General features: G+C 38.8%; 1 protein-coding gene across 4 annotated transcripts in view; it reads left to right on the top strand.

Moving 5' to 3' along the window:
* The first annotated feature begins 373 nt into the window (after positions 1-373).
* ripor1 (RHO family interacting cell polarization regulator 1) overlaps positions 374-23,871 on the top strand; it is a 44,483-nt gene continuing 20,985 nt past the window's right edge. The window contains exons 1-8 of one of the 4 annotated variants that reach the window (XM_005454241.4): positions 374-665; positions 21,534-21,657; positions 21,996-22,148; positions 22,350-22,428; positions 22,519-22,542; positions 22,682-22,735; positions 23,358-23,507; positions 23,714-23,777. In XM_005454241.4, the coding sequence (XP_005454298.1) occupies positions 21,560-21,657; positions 21,996-22,148; positions 22,350-22,428; positions 22,519-22,542; positions 22,682-22,735; positions 23,358-23,507; positions 23,714-23,777 (622 nt within the window). In that variant the 5' untranslated portion in view covers positions 374-665; positions 21,534-21,559. Of the gene's footprint in view, positions 666-1,438; positions 1,554-13,995; positions 14,313-21,533; positions 21,658-21,995; positions 22,149-22,349; positions 22,429-22,518; positions 22,543-22,681; positions 22,736-23,357; positions 23,508-23,713; positions 23,778-23,871 lie in introns of those variants that run through there. The other 3 variants (XM_005454242.4, XM_019361201.2, XM_005454239.4) reach the window with 3 other exon arrangements.

Raw genomic sequence — 23,871 nt, 5'->3', positions numbered from 1 at the left:
AAAAATCGTTTCACAATATGGTCTTGTTTAGCTCAGCATGTCACTTACATCAAACCACTCTGAGTCTCATAGTTTTTAGTATAAGTGAATTATGTCAAAACACAAGTATCGTCTGTGCCATATTTTAGGGATCTGATTTTTTTTTTTTTTTTTTTTTTACAAATTTTGCTAAGCAAAGAACTGGACAAAGGGAAGACTGCCAAAGATCTCACAGGTATCAAGTATGTCCCACCTAGACGCCCTTAGAAGTTAGAAGCCCTATCAAGATATTTAAAAAAAAAAAATATTATCCCAAACCACAGCCGAGCAGTCGGACGCGGGTTGGCATTGTTTTGCACTAGTAGCACGAGGACAGGCACGAGCGCATGAACCAATTAGCTGTAGTGATTAGGCGTTAATTTGAAAGCGTTTAGCTTACAGGAAGTGCTCGCGCTATACGCGGAGCGTTGACGCTGTTAAGTACTGACTGACTGACTGCTTGAGGAATGCTGTTCACTGAACCAGGGTAGTTTTTTCCTTCTTTCTTTTCTAACTAGGAGGTCAGTGTTAACAAGACTGGTGAACTGTGACAACAAGTGCGCTCGGAATAGTCGACCCGTTTTCTTTTCTGAATAAAGAAGATTTGCGTCAGCTGTACAAGGAGAGGAAGACACCACGGTCAATATGTACGGTTTTTTTTTGTTACTAAATTGTACATTTTCAAGTTTATCTAGCCTTTTCCCCATGCTGTTTATCTTCTCTAGGCTTGTTGTAGAGAGCCTACCTTAGCAAAGTAGCTCTTCTGTTGTAACCGCCTCTCCTGCTGCATTACTGTGCTGTCACTCCGCTGTGCAGAAGCCGGTGTGCCAAACCGTGTCGAAATATCTATCAAATCTTCAGTATTTCTACTTTGAGTGCCAAGCAGCTTCAAAACAAATATAGCCGCGTTTGGTTGCTTGTAGCAGCACATTATGCGAAACGAAAATGTATTATTGACGTTAATAATGGCTAAATTCCGTCTAAATTGAAATGTATGGCACATTTTTTAAATATCCTAATGCCAGTATTTTATCGCAAAAGAGCTAAAAGACTGTAAATGGGAAAACGTGGGAACTGAGCACAGTGGTTTTCTTTGAAAACAGATTCACATATCCAAATAATGGGGGGGAGATGGGGACAGAGTACCCAGGGCCCCAAAGGCGGAAGGGGCCCTCACAAACCTAGAATGAAAAGTTTTTTGTTTTAGTTTTTAACTTCTAAGTAAATGTTGCCTTAAATAAATTTCTTGAATAAATTGGTTGGGCAATTGAACTTTGATACCAAAAAATACTGGAGAATATCTGATGCCCCCTTCACCCCTTACAAATCAAGTAACATGGTTTCGTCCAGCATTGGGGTGGCCTTTACAGCACAGTCAATTTACTGTATTCTACTGTATCTAGAGTACTGCTCATATGCCCTGTAAGTCACGTCTTTCTACAAGAAGGCAAATTCAAAGAATAAGAAGAAAGGACAGTGAGAGAAGAAAGCAACTGGGGGAAGTCAGTTTTCAGGAAGATTCTATCAGAACAGAGGTGAGCTGTGCACAGCCAACAGGTGTATCTATAAGCAGCTGTTAAATACTAATGTTTAGATGCAAAGCTACCATAATTAGCTCGCACAAGTTAACACCATGAAATTAACTTAATTTTCGGCACAAGGTGAGCTCATATAGTGGCAACTAAAAGTTACTCCAAGCAGTCATTTGTTTTGATAGAAATTTCAGCATAAAGCTCAGCAGCACTAACATCAAGTAGCATTAAGCTTTATTGTATGTTGGATCACATGATGTAAACAGGGCATTTAAAATGCCACGGCCTTTTAATTAAAAAAAAAAACAAAAATGTAATTTTTCTACGAGCATGTGCGCCAGTATACCCGTGGACATGCTCAGAAATGTTTTCATGTGTTAATAAATCACACCATCACCACAAGATGATTAGACTTCCTTACATGACTCTGATCTGTAACGTGTTTGAAAACATCAAAGGAGTACTAATGGTAAAGGGCTCTTAGTCTCACTTCATTGCACATATTAAAAACTCACTTTAGTATTTGAGCTTTAATTCAGCCTACTCAGCATAGGTACTGTCATTTTAGTGTTAGTTTCATAAGTGCAAGTTTTGAAACTTATTTAAACTTTAACAAATATCAAGATAATTATTTACAGTTATTGTGCTGTGCCTTGATGAGGCGCTTCAGCGTCTCAAAGGTTGAATGCAGTGTGAGACTGTTAGCAGGTTAAAGAGGTCGGTCTGTGATGGAGGGAAGTGAGGTGAAGAGAGCATGGTTGCTGTAAGGGAGACTGTGGGAAGAATGAGAAGAGGACAGATTTCTTACATTTTAATTTGCTTCTTTTTTTTTGACTTCATACCTGTGAATCATTGCACTGTAGGTGAGGAAAGCTGATTCTTTCTGTCTGTTTCTGCTAACAAAATATGTATCTAGTGGTAGTTTGTCTGGATGTAACTAATAACTGGATGTACTTAGCCTAAGCATTTTCTTAGAAAAGTGAAATTGCTGTTTTAAGCTCTTTTTTTTTTTTTTTTTTTTTTTTTTTTTTTTGTCGAAAGTACTTAAATAAAAACAAAGAATCAAACTCTTGAAATTGGAAGTAAGCAAAACTCATTTAATTATTAAGTAATTGTGGACTTCAGTATGCTGAGATTCTGCACACTCCAGCCACTTTTACAATTGTACAGCTGTCAGATCAATTATTTATTAAAAAAACGAGATATGTGAAAGATGTAAATCAAAAAAAGAAGGGGGTCCAAGTTCTGTGGGTATGTCCCCAGTGTGTTAGCCCAGACACAAATTCTTCAGTGTGTGAAACTCAAGGAATGTACTCTTTGTGACTTCAGTCACCTTTGAAGTGCTGGAATAAGTAACTTCTAATTTTATGTAACTTATTTTAGATAGACTTATTTAGATGGGACAAGCTGCAAGTCTCATTCAGCCTGAAAAACATCTAATTAATTCTTGTTTTTAGTATCAACAACCACCAGTGATAGGGTAATTTCTTGCTTTTATCCCTACATCGTAACCTTCCACACCATTCAGGTCACTGTGGTACGCATCGACCCGACATGTAGTGGAGGAGGAGGTGCACGTCAGGTTTCATAGAAGATTGCAGTGTAGAGTTAAAATGGGGTTCAGGTTATGGTGTAAGTTATGACATAGATCTGATGCAGTGGTATAATTCATGTGTTAGTGGAGTTAGGTTAACTGGCCGTAGTGTAAATGTGAGTGCGAATAGTTGTCTGTTTCTCTGTTAGCCTTGTGACTGATTAGCGACCTGACCAGGATGTATCCCATCTCTTGCCCTTTGGATGGTGGGATAGGCTCAAGCCCCCCTCCCCCTCCTCTGCAACCCTGAAGTGGATAAGCAGAAGGAAATGTCTGGGTGGATGGAGCGTGTTGGACATCAACAGTGTAAACCAGACAGTAGTGCTATGCTGGTTTAGTGTGCTGTGCTTTTGTGAGATCTGGAAGGTTCAGTGTTGGCCTGGTGTTATGACATGTGACTCTAGTTGCAATGACAGCATTCCTGGCATAACTGTGAAATGCATCCCATAACTGCAGTAGGATGCTGCCTGCCAAAACAAACACACTGTTTGATTCCAAGGCAGAAGGTCATGGACCCCATATTGTAGTAATAGGAAAAACAGACTTGTTCAGGCTGACTGTGGGAATGCTACAGTGAAACCACAAACACACTGTGCCTGTGTTGCTCTCACAGGGTGCATTGAACAGTAAGTCCATTGTGCAGTTGCTGGACTGTCACTATGTGAAGACCTAATTTAGCTAATATGCAGGCCTAAGCTAGCAAGGTGCATGAAACGGATACAGTGCAGTGTGTGGTCATGGCACTACCTGAGCTCATTCTCCTTTCATTTAACATGTATTCATTATCACTAACTTTCAACATTGTGACTGTACTTTCGGTGTGATGTCACTTGTGAGAATCTCTGCACTAATTATAGGTCAATATAGCAAAACCTACATTTAAAATGAGTTTGACTGACAGCCAGTTCGGAAAAGACCAAAATGTGTTTAGCTCTTGTGTTAAAGCACTCACTGGTATTAGGTTTATAAGTAGGGGGATTTTTTTTTTTTTAATAAACTTACTGCTCATCTTTGTGTCATGATAGTTTGCTCCGTTAGAGGCTTGTTGAATGTTAATTGTTCATTATACCTAGAACCAAAAATAAGAAGAGTGTTCAGTTAATAGGGCTTTAGTCTCAAAGTAGGAACTCAGAGTAAGATATGTACCTTGAATTATACCCAAAGAAGGGGTTTCCGACTGTGCAGCCTTACCAGGCCTTTACTGCAGCTTGTGCAGTTGTTTGCAGGTCTTCCTGTATTTAGTTTTGTCTCCAGTAAGTGAACTGCACCTATCTAGTGTGTTTAATGTTGGAACAAATTGGTGAGTAGTGAGTGAGCCTTTCCAAACATGTTTAATTATGGGGCACTGAGGCTGTGACAAGCCTCCACGTGTTTTACAAATGGCTGTAGACACTCTGCCTAACACTGCTGCTCAGCTTCTTTATCTTGATACAAATGTAACCCAGAAATATGTCTTGTGTAACAGAGAGGCAGGCCCCCACACTGAGAGTGTATGTTTCTGCATGTATACATTACACATGCTGTGGAGACTTAAACACATAAACGAATATGTGCACACAAACACATACACAAGTCTTTGAAGTTAATGACTTCCTGTGGTAGAGAAACAACCAAACAACCAATTAACTTAAACTCTCGAACACGCGCTCATACAAATTACACTATAGAACCCCACATACACTGAAAGGACAGCTAAAATTGTACTGAAAGTTAATGACTTTGATTCTTGAGATGTTCTAAAGTTAGGAACAGTCTAATTTGTTATGCTCCTGAAAGTTATGTTTGGAAATAAAGTTATAGCTCACAATGGAAAATATCAAAATCAAACTGAGGCTTGTCTTTGGTCGCATTAGTGACCAATTTTACACACTAGAATAGAACTGATGTGTCAGATGGGTTACTACCCATTATTTTAAAGAATGGTGGCTTTCCTTTGTGTATGACTATGACATATTCTGTGCATGATAAAATTGAGGATTCGACACTCAAAGTGACCACACCATCGAAGATCACGAAATTAACTGTTGAGTCCATTGAAGAGAATAAATCTAGTACCGTCTTTCTTTCAGAGGAGGGAAGATAAAATTTGGTGGTATTGTGTGTTAATGTGCTGAAGCATGTAAACAAAGTAATGTTTGCAACTGAGAAATTTCAACTGAGCATCGCCCCTGTTGGAAGAGCGAACTGTTGCTGTGTGTGTGCGCTGTATGTTGCACATTACAGGTCTTTCATTGTAAACAATAGAGCTTGTTGGAAAAGTTAGTGTTGCTTTGGTACTGATATCATGACTGCTATCAGTATTACAGAACACAGTCCATAGGAACATGTGAGCAGTTATTGTAAATCACCTAGGAAGCGTTTGGCCAGTCTTGGGTGCACATGTGAGTGATTGGTAATAACTTCTTGTACTTAAAGTTTAAGTATGGGTGAGACTAAAGATGCTTGGAAGATAGAAAAGCAGTTAACTTAACAGTAGTAATGCAGAAAATACCTGAGTGTCAATGGACCATGATGGCAAATTTGATCCTCTGATGATTAGGGCTGTGCAATATGACCAAAATCAGTTGTGAGTCATAAGTCATTTCTTATCCAGATACCTTTATATATCAAATATAGTGCAATTTCTGCAAAGTCAGTGAATAGTTTATATAATCACCACATCAAAAGTGCTATTCTTATTTATATTTAAATTAAATAATCAAAAATGAACTAAATATGCGCCTTACCTAGCATTACCCCATAGTAACACACAGTAGATGACCCAGCTCAGTCATGCACGCGTTTCCCTGAGGCCTCCGCCTATCATTACTGCTCCTTTGTGGTTGTCAGGAAACTAGCCTGTCTGCAAGCATCGACTGCAGAGCGTCCAGTCTCTGTAGTGCACAGTTAAGCTCATACAGGGATGTTGTTCAGCTCGTCCACAGATCTGTTGTTACAGCGTGTTATGCTACGCTGCGGATTTCTCATAACATAAACAAGGCAAATCAACTAGTGTGAAGTGTTTTTGGCTAGGTCACTGTAATGGAGTGTTTTAAACGATCCACAAAACCATATATTTATAGATAGAAGTTGTAATGGCTGCTGTTATCAAACCATGTCCATGCTACAGAGGGAGCCCCTCGTTTAGGAAGAGGCTCCTCGATTAGTTTTGGCTGGTCCTTCTGTTGTTCTGTGGTGACCATTACTGTTATCTAAAACACTGCTTACTGCAATGAAAATATCGTGTTTTGCAACAACATGAAATAAATACTAGAGCATAATATGAAACAATAGATGTTTAAATATTGTCATGTGATATATTTCATCATATCCCACAGCCCTGTTTACACTGCTGGGTTGTGTAACGACTACTTTGTATCCATGCATTTATAACATTCTAGCAAATTTGCAGCCTTTTGTTGACATTTAGCTTTGTCTTAAATGATACTTTCACATTTTATCAGCATGTAAGTCACCAAAACTGCTCTTCTAAGTCATTATACTTCTGTTTGTGGAAAAAGGATGTAAGCTAAATCCAACTTTCCTTTAAAAAAAACAAAACAAAAAAGGGCCTGGAAACAGAAATTTGCAGGTGTCCTACCAATGTAAAAAAACCAAAACGCATCAGCCACATGAAAACACTGGTGGAATTGTTGCCCACTGTTGCCAGAATGGAGTCACTCTCATTATTAAACCTAAGAAATCCTATTACATGACCTCTGACTGTTACAGTGTGTCTGAGTTTTTTAGACTGTGACTCACGCGTTAAGCGAGCTTGTGCTATACTCATTCATTACACTGTCTGGCACAGCTGTTTATGCCTTTGCTGACCCACTGTCTTCTTCCAGAATTAGGTGGGTGGGAGTGTTTGGTTGTTACTATTTTCAGGACTTTTCTTGTTCCTATTGAAATCCTACAGAAAGGATTTTGCTCTGAAGAGTATTTACAGGAAGTGTTGAGTTAAAGTACAAATTTGGTTGTTGTAAGGTCTTTCCCCCTTCATTCATGCTAATCATCATTTTATAATATTGCTCATGCTCTGTGATGCTTATCTTTTTCCCTGCATGTATTTTTACCCTGAAGCGAACTGTGTGGAATTCACGGTGAAAACATGCAAAGCCCTGCTCATCTCGTCTTGCAGTCTTTCCTGTCCATCATACCTGCCATGCTAATTCCTGTTAACATACAGTTTCCTCATTCACATTACGCAATTGAGAATTTTATTTTGACTTGTAGTCAAAGGGATCGCCTACTATGCCTCTTGGCTTCAACACTGAAGCGTAGGGGCTAATTTGGAGATAAATGCAGTATGTACAGTATTCACTGTGTATGCATCCCTAAGTGGAATGTGCTTTTGTACCTTTTTGAAAGCAATTTAATATTTTAGTGTTGGAACATAGTACAATGTATTCTCATTTGTGTGGGTGTGTGTGAGTTGACTTTGTGTAGTTTGTAGAGCAAAGCTTTTAAAATAATTTGGTCCCTAGCTGTGTTATCTTACTCTAAGATAAGGCAAATAAAAGACAGGCTTTGGTTAAAAACTTTGTATACTTACAGTAGAGCTATACATAGGGCTGGCCCATAAAATGATGAGCATTATCACAAAATAACTTAATAGAAATATGAAACATGGTCAGTATAAAGTCAGTAGAACTCATTCCATCCATATTTTGATAGGCTTCACAAAAGGCTACTGATACTGAAAGCATGTTAGCATGTTATGCTAATCTTTGGGCTACTGTAGCCATACACACCAATGCATTAGAAGTTTGATCAAGATCAAAGACAAAATGGCCACAGATAAAACTCATAAATAAAACTTCATTTGTCAATATTTTTCCCTTTGTCATTTCTCATTATTGCACATAATTTAAGTTATGGGCATCTATGGTTTGATTTCTCTGCACATGTAGACTGGATGGGTTGTTACCAACATGGGTATAGGTAGCCTAGTAACTTCCTTGATTGGAAAAACTGTCATTCCTGATCAGCAGAAGTCTTCATAAATTAGCTTCTAAAAATTGTCGTCAACAAAATGGACACCTGATTTAAGTTGGTAATTGTTAATGAATTATTTAAGATATCTGGGGGATACAGGCCTGCAGAGGGGACCTTTTTTCCTCAAAGGCATTGTTTATCTATCAAGCACCAAACTGGCTGCCAAAAGGGTCCTAAAATAAAAAGGTGATGTAGTATTAGCATTACATGTTGCTACTCTTATTGAGCTCTCAAAAGTCTTGCACTACAAGCATGTATCTATCCAAACTGCACTAATTAGGATTCAGTATAATGACTATTTTAGTGAGTTACTCTGCAAGGTATACAGCACCATGGTGTGGGGGGGTGGGAGGTGCACTTGCTCACTTGAGTTCTCTCTTGGTCTGAGGTATTATGACCAGGTTGTTGTCACAGATTAAACTATCTGCTCAGCATCAGCTGTGTCGTGTATCTCTACCTGCCCGTGCAGCAGCTTAACCTTCAGAGTTTTACACAAAGGGTTAACCCAGTGACACAGTTTCTCTGCATGCACAGCCTGTTCACTGGCCCAACCAAGTAGTGTCACACACCTATCTACAGTTACTGTCAGTTTATGTACAGTTAATTTACAGTTTATGATCAGTCTTGTGGGATGCTGAACGATATTAGACTGGTTACAAGCTAGTCATTAGCTTGAAGCACTCCAGTGATAGTTAAGCTGCTTATTTGCCAGCTGGGGATTAACCAGAAAGTCCCCACTTCACAGGGGTCCACACACACACACACACACACACACACACACACACACACACACACACACACACACACACACACACACACACACACACACACACTGCTTAGTGAAGTAGGAACAGTCTGTCAGCTCAGTACCAAGCTCATTCTGGTTCACTAGACTGGTTACATTTATTTGTTCTATTGAGCAGTGCAGCACAGTATATTACAGGGTTTGGACTTGTGTGAGTAAATCTAAACTGTGCATGATAGTCGCACAAGATAATATGTTTGGACTGAGGCGAGGAGAGCATCTGTATTAAAGCAGTTACTGATAAAGTGTTACTTTCCCCTGAAACTGAACTAATATCTAAAGACTTGCGGACTGTCATTTACATGCTGCACTTGCTTACTGTCACCAGGTGGAAGTATCAGCAACATGTAAGCTAGTCTTGGTGGTGATGGTGTTTGTTTTCACCCTGCTGCAGAGAGGAGTCATTACATGGAAAGAGCTTTTTTGTAGTGAAGTGAAACAAAATATTTAAAGACTATGAGAATTCGTCACTCCTGCCACTTTCTGTGCTTCTCGTGCTACTTCATGGTGTTGTGTTCATGCATTTTGTGGTGAACTGTTGCTTCCACAGTTAAGTAGGGTATGGAAATATTTGACTTATGTTTCGAAGCCTGTGGTAGACTTGGCTTTCAGCTTGATGTATGTATGCTTTTAAGTAATTAAGATAAAATCCTGTTGGGTCTGACATTATTAGAACACACTGAAATCTGTGTTTTTAGAAGATTTAAACCAGCCATTCCAGTCATTTACCGTTAGTTAAAGTTGATTTGATATTTGGAGATTACACGATTAGAAGCAGCAGACTTGTTTTAATAACAATGTTGTTTGTAACAATTTACCATCATCTCAGAATTCCTGTGTGATTCACAGCTCATAGAGGCAGATTGCAGAAAACTGTGGAAGAACAACAAAGAGCAGTGTACTTCCGTCCATCAATAATCCATCCATGTAGCTCTGTTCTGGTTCCCAGCAGCTACACATAGTTTGCATGCTTGGCTGATTGACTGCATTGTCTAGTGTGTCATGCATAACCACTACTTTAGATGCCATGAAAAGTATCTCTTATAGCTGCAGGGAAAAACAAACATAAGACATCATCAAAATAAATAACATACAAGCAGGACTACACATGATCCAAATGCAGTGGAGGAAAAACTAGTGAGTTTGGCTGGAGAGTTCTAGTTTTCATTAAAGAATGCTTGTATAGTAAATTAGCAGTGAGTGTTATTAACTAAGCAGAGACTTCCTGTTTTTTGGAGCTTGACTCATGCTAACTTAGTAATACATATTTGTTTGTGTATTCATGTCAAACTATGTATTTCATTTTAGGTTACATTCAGGAAGAGAACCTGTTTCATTGACAATTAGGTGTTCATATGATGGCCATTCTACACAAAATAAGTAGATAAGCAAAAAAAGAGATGATATGGCTTGCAACAACACTAGGACCTGAAATGTGCAGATTACAGTAGTATCTGTCTTTACCATTAGACTAGCAAGTTTTAAAACAGGAAAGACTAATTTGGTGTCTGAAATGTTATTTCCTAAAGTTGTTTAAACTCTGGATAATCTTAGAAGTACAAGAACAGGGCCAAGTGTCTTTACAACAGGCCTATTTCTCACCCATATCACACAACAAGAGAGAGTCCATTTTGGATGTTCTCACTATGCAAACATTCTGTTTGGTTTAGCTGAGGAAGCTGCTAGATAGAGTGCACAGGAGGCAGGGCACATGACACTCACCTGCTCAGTGTGATTTAACCATACATTATCTGCACTGTTCTCACATGGGTGTAGTCTGGCATCACACAGGCTTTCTACTAGGGAGCTGGGACATTAAAGACAGGTTAATATCAAATTTGCATTCTGACAGCAACCTTAATTGGGTAATATGTAGAAAAGTTCACGGTAGCGTCCCAATTTGCAGACTGTTCTGTTTCAGTGACTGTCAGTTCAGCCTTGAGATCGTCTTTCGGTCTCCTGATTCAAATCACATTGTTCAATTCAACTCGGTGTTAATCAGTATTTTAAATCCTGTTTTAGAACATTGATATATGTATGAACAGATTACTTGTTAGGTGTGGTGTTTGGTACTGCTTCATGCAGTCTTTAGTTGAGTAAAACATTCATTCTCTTGTTAAAGCTGTTAATACCAATTCAATGCAAAAATAGTCTTTCTGAACATTTGATATTAGCTTAGTGGCTAACAGAAAAGAATTGCCTAGAGGCTTTATTAATTTAAATGAGATTTTTACCAAGAAATCAATCTACAGTAAAATCCAGCTGACCTGATGCTCTCTCATCATTGCTAAAACCTGCTGCTTCAGTGAGTGCTTCAGATTGACACTTAGTTGTAATGTGTAATTATTTGAAGTATTAATTCATCTGTTAATACTTTCAGCACTTCTAATTTTCGCCTACAGGATATATTACCAGACACATGTCAAATTATGGAAACGCTGCTGCTCATGGTTTGATGGTGTGGGGAATCCTTTATTGGCAAACCTGTTCCATTAGCAACAACAGACGGGGTTTAAATGCCACAGCAAACCTGAGTATTGCTGCTGACCATGTACATCCCTGTATGACCTCAATGTACCCATCTTGTGATTGCTGATTCCACAAAATAATGTGCCATGTCTCAAAGCTCAGATCATCTCACTTTTCAGCTCACAGCTCAAAATACTTTTATTCTGAAGGATTTTATCACTTTCTCTTGACAGTGGCTACTCTATCACTGAATTAAGTGACTTCCTGATGTAGACAATAATACATTGGGCACTCTTTGTGTTATGGACACAGTAGTAACTTGTTAAACCTATGATATCAGTGGCATGGTCTCTTGGAGGAATAAATGTTTTTTTTATTTCTGATTAATCTTGTAATACTTGGCAGTGTGGTGTTTATTTTCAGGGTGTGAATTTATTGTAGTCACTGGTGGAAATATCTGCAAATAAAAGATCAGATCTTACATTTACAATATATCAGTGGTAAATACAATCAGCAGTTTATGGTGGATTGACTACCAAAGCCTCTACTGCCATCTAGTGGTAACCTCTAATATCACTATATAGCTCGGTTACTTTAAGTGAAAGCAGATAATATTCTAAGTTGAAAAATAAAAGGCTAATGCAGTAAAAAAAAAAAAAAAAAAATTGTTACCATCTAAAATTTGGAAGTAAATTCTATAACACCAGCTGTTTATTGTTTGGTAAGTTTATTCTTGTTAAAGTATTGTCTTCTTGTTAATCATTATATAATGACAGCTAACTATGAAGTGGAAGGCCACCTAAACTCAGAGTGCGGTCAGTGGATGCTGAGACGCATTGTGCACAGAGGTTTCCAACTTTCTGTAGAGTCGGTGGCTACAGACCTGCATATTTCATGTGGCATTCAGTGGGTTTCCATGGCCGAGCAGCTGTACCCAAACCTTACATCACCAAGTGCAATGTAAAGACGTGTTCTCTGGACAACCCCCAAAGGTTGATTGTGTTCATCTCTATGTAGCGTTTTCAGTGTAGCGTTTTCGTCACTGATCCAAGTGACTTTTTCAGTCTCAGCTGACTGCAGGTTTCATCAATCTTATAAACAGTACAATGTACAATACAGTTTGCACAATGACTGAAACCAGCCCACTGAATGAACAATGGGCTGTGAGGTCAGTTCCTTGATCATTAATATGCAAATTGTCATGACCATTGATCAACAACGATTGATCAAAGCCCATTGATTAAAGACCCTTGATCAATGGCCATTAATACCATTCAGAGAGTTGGGGAATGGCTGCAATCACAGCATTGTAAGATGGTGAAAGATGTAAAATTAGGCCCCCTCCTCTATTCAGAGATGGTCTTTTCCTTTTTCCTCCCTGTCCAGGATGTGTATATCCTCATCATTGAAAGAGTGGCCACTGGCCTGTAGGTGTAAATGGACTGTGGAGTCCTGGCTTGACGAGTTAGCTCTTCTGTGTTGTGCCATCCGCTTTGCCAGGGGTCGTTTGGTTTCCCCGATGTATAAATCATGGCAATCCTCCTGGCACTTAACAGCGTACACTACATGGATGAGTGATGAAATGTTTCTACCACTGAAAGTGCTACGTCCAGATGAACAGGATCAACCTTTGGGGATTTACTTACCTGGATGATTGAGCATGCAAGTTTGGCATTGACGGTCGCCATGAGAACTATACTTGTCTGACTGGATCATGCTAAGTGTAAAGTTTGGTGTAGGGGGGATTATGGTGTAGGGCTGTTTTGGAACTCTTAATGCTTCAGCATACCAAGACATTTTGCACAGTTTCATGCTCCCAACTTTGTGGGAATAGTTTGGGGATAGCCCCTTCCTGTTCCAACATGACTGTGCACCAGTGCACAGTCCATAAAGACATGAATGAGAGAGTCTGTGCAGGCCAGTCCAGTTCTTCCACACCAGAGTCCTGACCTCAACCCTACAGAACACCTTTGGGATTGATTAATTAGAGCAGAGACTATGAGCCAGGCCTTCTTGTCCAACATCAGTGTCTGACCTCACAGATGTGTTTATGGAAGAATGGCCATAAATTCCCATAAAGACACTCCTAAACTGTGGAAAGCTTTCCAAGAAGAGTTGAGGCTGTTATAGCTGCAAAAAGTGGGCCGACAAAACTAACTGAAATAAAACTGAAAGTGATTTAAAAACAAATCTAATGTAAAATAAAAAGTTACACCAACTCTGCTGACCAGCTTTTTGAAGCACACAAGATTAAAAATGAGACTTTCTCATTTTAATCAACTTGAGGAAGAAGATATTATTTTAAGCAACAATTTCACTATGAATGGCAAAAGTGAATATGTTGACACATTCATCATGCAACATAGTATTTTGCCAATGAAGTTCAAAAGGTCTCAGGCTGAAGTAACAGGTTTTTACTTTGTTTCTAGAATATTTTCAAATATTTGAAATGCAATTTATTAAAAGGGCAAAAATGTGCTGACTATTGAAGTCTGAGAAACATGTCCAGCAGGGAGAAGGAGGGGCAGGAAACACTGATGTCAGCACGGATGAAGAGAAGGGAGGACTGCTTTGCTTTTTCCTGTTTTGTCCCCACTTCTCCTCCCCCTCCTCTTATCACTGAAGTGGAGATGGAAAGAACGGTGATCAGTCAGAGCGCGGACGAAGGATTAACGACTGAGTGAAAATGGGGAAAGATAAAGGCAAACAGACTGACACAGTGTGAACAAGAAAGTGAGGGGAAACGGATACCAAAACGAGTGAAGGAGTTGAATAGAAAAGCAAGCGATTAAAAAGTATACCACAGAAGAGGCCACAAAGATAGAGGACTGAATAGCTGTTTCTGGAGTTGGGTGGACCCTTTACGAGAAAGTGTCGACATCAACCACCACAGCTACCATGTACAGTGGATATGGAGGTATGGACAAGTGTAATGCTCTCACAGAGACTAGCTTATCTCTCTAATCATTAACTGCTTATGTTTGTCAGAATGAATTCCCAGTTGCACGTTAACAGGCCTGTAACTTATTATTAGGTGATGGCCAGAGAGTTTGACCCCAAAATACCAAATTTAAGTTATTTTTATAAATCATATTTTTCAAGTCTGTCTGCTAACAGTGCTTGCAGTTATGTATGTGCAAAACAATGAAACTTGTGATTTCCCTCCTCAGTTACAGAGGACAAATTCCACAGTACTCATTAAAAATTTCCACTAAAGTTAAATAGACTTCGTCAGAGTTTATCGATTCAGGTGTGGCTACAAGGGAGTCGAATACAAACTTTTCTGTGTGTTGATGTGTCTCTGCCAATGACGAGGTCGGTGTAGTTCGGAAGATCATTATTGGATTTGTTTAACACAGGCTGATCCTCAGTTGAGCTTCAGATACACTTTTTAAAGATATTTTTGTACATGAGGGCCCGCTCTCCTGTTTGAATAACTGATGGAGACATCGGCATTGCTTTTAAACATATTTAAAACATACAAGAGCACATCTGACCTCTTTTACATATCGTCAATTTACAACTTTTCATTTTAAAGTTTGTTTTTATTGTTATTTTTCATAATGTCTCCTTTTCTCATCAGTGATGAGACTTGATAGAATGTAACAATGATAAGACTGTTACTCAAGTTTGTTGGGAGGTGTGTTTTGTTTCTGCTATCAGATTTTCATAGTGACTCACGGAACATAGTTATGTTATGTTCCTGGTATGTTGTGGGTAGTACATATTTAAAAATAGTTTAAGGTAGGACGAGAACTTTGCCTCTGATATGATGTTTTTTTTTTTGTTTGTTTGTTTTTAAGGAAATTATTAACTGGTTTGTTTGTTTATTTATTTTCTATTTAATAGTCCCCTCTACTTAGATGTATCATCTTATATCCTAAGTGTCCTGCCTTTATTAATAAACAGAGTTCTGTCTTAATTTTTATGTGACTTATTTCAGACCTGTTTGAAACTAGATTCCAGGTAAAAGTGTTGTCATATTAATTTAAGACTGATATTTATTTTCAGACTTTCTGTTTGGATTGGGGTAAAATGATGGTCTGGGTTTAATCCTTTCACAAAGTGAACCACATGTCTTTAATCTGCAACAAGTTTCTGCTCAGTTTTGTTGGTCACCATGGTGGCAAGTCACATGACAATTGTCTAGTCTTAATGGGTGCCTAAGTTGTTTAATGCTAAAGGGGTTTCTGATCTTTGCTAACCTTGGTTTTAAACCATTTTTGCAATGCATGAAAAGTAAATTCAGAAGAAATTCCATTTAAGGAATATGTGTGTATTAGTAGCACTGGTTTGGTGAAAATCCTACTTGTAAAGAGGCATTGACTGTGGAAGGTATAGGTAGTGTTTGAATGCTTCTTTATGAGGTTCCTATGTTTATCTTCAGGATAAACATCAGTCACTACTTTTAACATGGTTGATATCCACTTCTGTTTGAGCTATGACCACATCTGTTTTAATGAGATTGTGTACCTTTCTAAATTTCCTTGAAGAATATGTCGAAGGACTGTTATTTCAAAGAGAAACAAAACAAAAAGGATCAAAGTAAGATTTGTTTCAACTGAGAAGTCTCACTATATGAATGAGAAGCATAAAAATCTTATGCTTTTTCTTCCTTTTTCACTTTGTCGTTTTTGTTATCATGCCTTCAGTTCATTGTCTTAAACGGGTTCTTTTTCTTTCCTGGAAACAAGCGAACATGGCTGCACTGTAAATTTTGTTGGGTTATTCCTGTGACTCAGTAAATCCAGAAACTGCACTAGTCTTTTCCTGACCCTGCCCTTGCAGGATGTACAACCCCTCCACCCCCTCCAGTTTCCTTCTCATACAGACAGTAATGTGAGGAAGGAATAGATTTAGCAATGAAAGTAAAATATATGAACAGTGCACAGGGTGTGGGAGAAGAAACTATGAAATAATAGTGTTGCAAATAGAAGAAACTAGATTACAATATAAGGCATTGCTGGGAATGGAGAGCAATGCTTTCCTCATCTCATACTCAAGCAAAACTTTTTTTGTAACAGAACCCGGTATAATCATCTGTTTCCACCCTGTTAACGTTAACCATTACTTCATGAATTTCTCTGTTAAATCCTATAGCTATCTATTATTGTAGTTTAGTTAACTGTTGCAGTGAACAGTTTGTTTGCCTTTCCCATTATTTTTAATGGTATCTACTGAGCTAAACCTGAGGAATATGTTTCACTATTTATTTTCTGTTTGTCTGTCCATTCTTTTAGAAATTTTATTTTACTCTTAGATTTCTATTTGTCCATCTGCTTAGGACAAACAGAGAAACTATTTTGGATTTGCAAAACTGATTTGAGTATATTCATAAAAACATGTCAGTTTATTTCTTGTTTATCTAATCATTAGGAATTTTCAAAGTTATAGTTCTTTCTTTCAGGTGTTCGTTTTGCTTGATAACTGGCAGAGTCTGGGGGCAGAGGCAGAGGAGCAAGCTTGACACGAGTGTTTTTCCTCTTCCCGTGTGTGTGTGTTCTGGATCTGACAGTCTGTCTAGATTTGACATTCCTTTCATGATGGAGATGCATGAAAGGAATGACATGACAAAGGGACCACTTTGAATAAACACAGCAATTTTCATATGTAGTGAGTCAAGAAATTTTATTCAGCAGGAAGTAAATGATGATCAGTCAGTGGAAACTTTAAAGAGAGCACTGCTTAAGTATCCTAAATACTGTGAAAATAACATCTATCGACCTTGATATCAGGATCACCTGCCTAATATTGTGTTGGTCCCCTTTTGCTGCAGTATGAGCAACGCTAGCTCGTCCATTGGATCGGACCATTCTTTGCTGCTGATGTGCGTCAGTAAGCCTTGATCACCCATGACCCAGTTGCTGGTTCACCACCATTCCTTCCTTAGATCATGTTTAATAGATAGGCAACTTATTAAAACATGTAGTTACTACATGTGTTTCGTTGACTAGAAGCACCTCAACGTGTGAAGCCACAGTTGTCACTCAGAAAAAGGTGGATTGCCTATTTCAGTTTGGGAACTGGTGCCCCAGGTGGAGGAATCCAAGTATTGGGGGGTTTTGTTTAAGAGTAAGGGGAGAGAGGAGATGGTCACTGACAATGACAGTGATGTGAATGTTGTACCAGTCTACAAGACAGAGCTGAGCTGTAATGATATCGTGCTCAATATAAAGATCACTACACTGGGACTGTATGATTATGGCCAAAATAATTATGATTATTTTGAACAGGATTGAAATCATGATTACTTTTTATGATTACTCTTTTTATTTTTATTTCTTTTTAAGTGTCAAAAATGGTTTTGTTGGCTGATCCCCTATGACAGACAAGTTGTTCACCTTCAGCTGTGCCAGACATCTGAATTGTGTTCGGTATCTGTCCTTTAACATGGTGTTACACGTCCAGACTAGTCCAGGAAACTTAAAGCTGCACAGTACGGGGAAGAGCAGTGATCGGCAGATACAGTCATGTGGTCAGACACTGACTTGGTGAACGTTTGATTTGCATTTGGTTTTACTTTGCATTCTAATGGCAGAGCATGCATTTTCAATATAATCTCAAATTATGACTCACCATTATGTAGCAGGATTGGGGACTGGTCCAGATATTACTCACTCTGTGTTCATGCTTTCATTATCAGAATTTTTTTGTTTTTAAATCTACATAATAAAAAGCTCAGGGTTAGATAAGTCCCAGTTTTGGTTTAGCTTGAAATAAGTTTCCAAGCAGTGAATAATAGTGCCCACTTAGGGAGGGGTGTGTGTGTGTGTGTGTGTGTGTGTGTGTGTGTGTGTGTGTGTGTGTGTGTGTGTGTGTGTGTGTGTGTGTGTGTGTGTGTGTGTGTGTGTGTGTGTGTGTGTGTGTGTGTGTGTGTGTGTGTGTGTGTGTGTGTGTGTGTGTGTGTGTGTGTGTGTGTGTGTCAGGAACATTTTTCTAGAATGGTCTGGGAGGGAGAGGTCAGAAAGCATCAGACAATAGGTGTGGTGTGACACCCTTCCATTCGTGTCTGTGGTAATTGAGTTTGAGTTTGTGGCGCAGGGCCATAGTGCTAGTGTAGATTTGAAACCATGAAAGGCAGAGGAGATGGTGTGACTGGAATCTTTTGTTATTATTGGCCAGGACTGCACCACTGTTTGGATCAGGTAGGGAACAAACACAGTGTCAAAGACACCCTGTTTGTTAGGTGGATCTGACCAATGTCTGAATGAGCTAGTTGTTCAACTAAAGCTGATGATTTACTGCAGTGATTTGCTCGTGTCACTCTAATAATAAAGCTAGAGATTACTTATTACACAAGATAGGATGTGACACAGCGAGAAATGTGCCGATTACCACTGACTTGTTTGAACCTGAAATCTGACTTGGAGTACCATCAAGGTTGGTTTTTCTATTTAGATTTACTGGTGTACCATTTGTTTATATAGTGATAGTTCATATGCATTTAATTTACAGAGTCTGTGGTTCTCAGGACTTTGAGTTTTCATTCCAGACATTTTTAGATTTAAAATATAAAGTAATTCCCAAATCTCAACAATGTAAATATGATGAGATGACGTGGAAAGAGCACACTGCTGTTGCTTTAGATTCATGTCTTGACTCTGATTCAATCTGCATAACTTTTTAAATCAAGTAAAAATGATCCAGTGCTTGAATAAGGATTCAGTCCCTTTTAGTGCATATACTATGTACATGTTGCATGGTAACATTAACCCAACTAGGCTGTTGTTAACTTGTGGTTGTTTCACTTATTTTGGTTCTCAGTCTGATGCGCATGCAAATTAGAACAATGTGTGTGATAGCGCTGCACAAACAAAATGAAACCTCTTTAACCTGTCCCAGCTGTCACAGGGCTGAAGGCAGGGTGCAACCTAGACCGAGGCCAGTCCATCACAGGGTTGCTAACCAGTGCACTACTGTGCCACCTCAGTGTAGTGGGGTCCCGAGATATGCTGGGAAAACATAGAGGGGTTATTAAACCATTAACCAGGTCCATTTATCCTGGTTTCACTGTCCATTTATCCTGGTTTCACTGTTCAGCTGACTTTTAGTTAGCATTACATGATGTACTCGCATACTGAAAGTGTGTGTGCGCATGTGCCTTTGCGTGTGTGTGTAAACAGCATGAAAGGCCCAGCACTTTTCCAGAAAGGGGCGTGGACAGCAGCACCTCATTACATTTTAAAGGAGATTCTCATTAGATAAATACACATGTAATCTAACAATGTTTCACTGACTCCTTACAGAGCATTGTAACCACTTTTCACTGCTGTCAAAGCGTAATGTTATTACTTATCAGACGAAAAAAAGGAAATGCCTGAATGTGACGGACCTGGTATCACTCAGCTTTTCCACTTGGTCTGTTGGTGTGCTGTGAACCTCTGAAAGGCTCAGTTTGTCTATGCCTTTATCTCTCACTCCCCCTCAGCACTCGTGTTTTTTGTCAGTACTTAAACTAGGTTAAGTCAACAAAAAGTTGACCATAATGTGTGCATAAATGTGCACTTGCACATTCTCTTTCTCTCTCTCTCTCTCTCTCTCTCTCTCGCTCTCTCTCTCTCTCTCGCTCTCTCTCTCTCTCACTCCCCCTCGCTGTGTGAGTGTATAAAAATCAGCTTGAAAATGTTCTTTTTAACCAGAAAAAATATGTTCATGTTTACGGGAAATGATATTATCATTTCCCGTAAACATGAACATATTTTGGAGACCATTAGATCATTAAGGTATTCTTTTTAGTCTCAGTGATGTGGTTAAAATGGACCTTTTCTCCTCAGCCATAAGCCTGCGCCCTTTGGACCTGTCTTCCTTTGTTAAATTTCCTGTCAAGAGAAGGAGTTCCATCTGACTTCCTGTTGGATTGTGACATTTCCTGTGATGTGGAAGGAGGGGGTTGGTACTTGCCTTGCAAAGGCCTTTCAGCTGTTTTAAGAAACAGGATGCAGGACACTGCATAGGCCACGCTAGGAAAAACTCTGCTGAAAAATTTATCAGCTGACTTTAGCCTCAGTAACACAGCACAGACTTCAAATATTGGTTCAAATGTTGTAGCAACAAAATGGATTTACCTAAAGATAAGAAGGAAGTTAGAAACCTTTAAAAGATTAAAGATTTATTTGTTCCCGCAGCACAAAATACACAAAGATACAAAAAACTATAATTGCATTTCCCTTAACTTTTACCCACGCTGATAAATTGTGTTATTTCACGGCATTCCAATGGTAAAGTCGGAAAAGCCTAAAAAAATCGGGTTTGTTTTGCTTTTTAGGAAGGCAAAACCATTCATGCATCACTAGCAACACAAGCAAGCAAGCAATTTATTTATATAGGACTTTCAGACAACTCCCAGCTGAAAACAAAGTGTTGTACACTTGACATGACAAACGAAAAATCATTAACTAAATTAAGTTAAAAAAAAATAAAGTAAAAATCAGCACATTAGATAAAAGGAAAGAAGTAAAATCATAAATACAGCACAATACTTTGTTTGTAGTTTGTATTTAAAAACACTGCTGCAGCCTGGTCAGTGTTCTGTTTGTGACTTATTTAGTAGGGCACAAATACACAATACTGGCAGCAAAGTTTGTGTTTTACACTTTTCCTACAGTTTAGATTCAGTTTAGATGCCTGCAGTTTATAGTTTAGATTCCTACATCTTGATTGTTAACCTTGGGTTGGTGGGGCTGCTCTGACTTCCTGGGTCGGAAATCCTAGTTGTGGTAGTGTCACAGATGAAGATTCCAACTTGATCTGGAACACACCTTAGGTTGTGGGCCTGAGTCGAGACCTATGAATCATGTTGCTCATCTGGGTTGATTGATGATAAGTTTATATTTTAAAAGGGAAAATATGAGTGTTTGGTTTTTGTTTTGGTTTTTTTTTTTAACTGAGCTTACAAAAAAATACTTCTATGATCGTTAAACATGTTTTCAGTCAGCACATCTTAGATGGCTGCTGCGCAAAGCAAAGAGCACACATTTGGACAAAATGTTTTACTGTTCTTGATTCGAGAAATACATTTTGCATGCTGTGACAGTTTGAACTCACTATTTGCTGTTTGTTTTGGTTTTCATTTTTAAAAATAGCGGTTTAGTTGTGCTGTGTTGTCAGCAGTGTGCTTTTCTTCCTCTGCTCTAAACAGGGACTCCGTCCCGAACTCTGTCGACGATGTCTCTGTCCATTCGCCCAGTCAGACGCCTCACTTCCAGATCCATCACTAGGAGCCAGAGCTTTACTGGAGTCAATACCCACGACAAACCTTACCGGTATACACATGCATACTTACACACACAAATCCCTCTTTACCATGTGTTTTTTCTAGTGTAAAATGGCTTGTTTATGTACTATCTTGTACTTATGTGTAATAACTTGTCATAAGGACAAGTGTCTCTTTAATGTGATATATTGATGATCTGTGACATGTTGAAATTTCAATCATCAAATTCAACACACTCACAAATGGGCTGTTTGGCTAGACACATGTATGTTTCTATATGAGCCGTGAGCTGTACAACGCCCAGGTCTGGTCTTGAGGGAAGTAATGACGATCTCATAACTTTAGGTCAGGACTTCTAATAATGACTTGGTGTTTGTGGTGCTGCAGAAACCTTGTGGTGTTCAGCACTCCTGGTCTCAGCAGGAAGCCCAGCAGAGCAAGCAGATTGTTTACTATGTCGATCAAGGCCAACCCCCCACCAAAGGTTCCTCAACCAGAGCGACTGGATGAAGTGTATGAAGCACTGAAGAAAGGCCTTCAGTGAGTATACACTCAACAAATGCATTTCATAGAAAGAGAGAGAGAGAGAGATTACGAGTGTGTGTGTGTGTGTGTGTGTGTGTGTGTGTGTGTGTGTGTGTGTGTGTGTGTGTGTGTGTGTGTGTGTGTGTGTGTGTGTGTGTGTGTGTGTGTGTGTGTGTGTGTGTGTGTGTGTGTGTGTGTGTGTGTGTGTGTTCTTAGGTCTTACTTGCAGGTTCATCAGATGGATTTGGAGACACTTACCAGACAGATAAAAGAATCAAAGAGGAACTCTAGACTGGTACGTTGTTACTTTTGGCCCAGCGTAAGAATAGATAAATAAAGTGATATAGTTTCAGTTGCTGATGACTTGATATTTTCTGCCTTGCAGGGTTTCCTATATGAGCTGGACAAGGTGAGCTTCATATTAGAAATAAGTCCATTTTAATATTACCATTCTTGTTACCATTCTGTTCTTAAAATCCTATGAAAGCTTAGTTATAAATGGAACAAATGCAAAGAATAAATGTGACTTTCTAATTTCCTTTAATCAGCAAGTAAAGGTGACTGAGAGGTACATTAGAAAACTGGAGTTTCACCTCAGCAAGGTAAGACCAGCGTGATTTCCTGACATGTAAGAGTATAGTTGTGAGATGACTTCTTGTATGACTTGCTAATTATATTGCTCTTTGTGCACAGGATGAGCAGATCATAAAAACTGTTTGATAGAACATATTTTCTACAACTATCGTTGCTGTGTTTCTGTTATGATCCTGCATTTGTCATTTTTAAATTGGCGTTGTTGATTAATGTATACTTGATATTGTAACAAACTAGTGATCAGTATACATGCATCAATATATTTTTACTTTGTTATTATGGAGTACTGTTTTTGGAATTTCGCGTGAAAAATGAATTGAAGCCATTTTGGACTAAGGCTGTAACATGTCAAAATGTAGAACAACTAGAGCGCTGTGACTGCTTTTGGGATGCTGTAGGGTGGTGGTAACGCACTTTCTACTGGCCACTGTCTGGTTTACTAGTTGGATGATGAGGTTTGTTTTTAATGGTGCTTCACCTGTTGCTTCACCTATTTTACAGGTGAAGCACCATCCAAAATAATAGAAAGTGGACTAAAATGACCAGCTGCAATGTTAGTACATGTACTGGCTTTGGCTTAAATTCTACTCTCAAGTGAAGTTGCTCTGAGCTTTTCCCCTCTACTCCCAGATTGAGGAGTTTTATGAGTCTTACTGCATGCAGAGGAGACTCAGGGATGGAGCCAACAAGATGGTGAAAGCATACACGGCTTCTTCAGGAAGTAAGGAGGCCAAGGAGAGTTTAGCAGAAGCCAGTAAAGGATACAAGGAGTACACAGAGGTAAAAAAAAAAAAAAAAAAAAAAAAAGTACAAAGGCATGTAGTGGAAAAATGTTTTGGATTAAACTGATAAAATTGCTAAATGTCTAATTATTCTTGTAGAAGAAAGTAGCCATTGCATGAGCATGTAGTAATAGGGAGTAGCGCTGTAGGTAAGACTGTACAGAAAAGACTGCCTGAAGGTCTCCATCTTTTTATTCTCTTTAGAACATGTGTGTGTTGGAGAATGACTTTGAGAACCAGCTGGGGAAGTTCCACATAAAGATGAAGGGTAAGAAGTAGAGATCATGTGGTGATATGATTACACAAAATCTTAAATAGAGGTAGCAACTCAATTATGACATACTTTATACTTTGTGTGTCTT

Source organism: Oreochromis niloticus, linkage group LG7, assembly GCF_001858045.2.
Source record: "Oreochromis niloticus isolate F11D_XX linkage group LG7, O_niloticus_UMD_NMBU, whole genome shotgun sequence".
Lineage (NCBI taxonomy): Eukaryota > Metazoa > Chordata > Actinopteri > Cichliformes > Cichlidae > Oreochromis > Oreochromis niloticus.
Note: the sequence above shows the minus strand (reverse complement) of the source record. Positions and strands in the feature narration are given on the sequence as shown.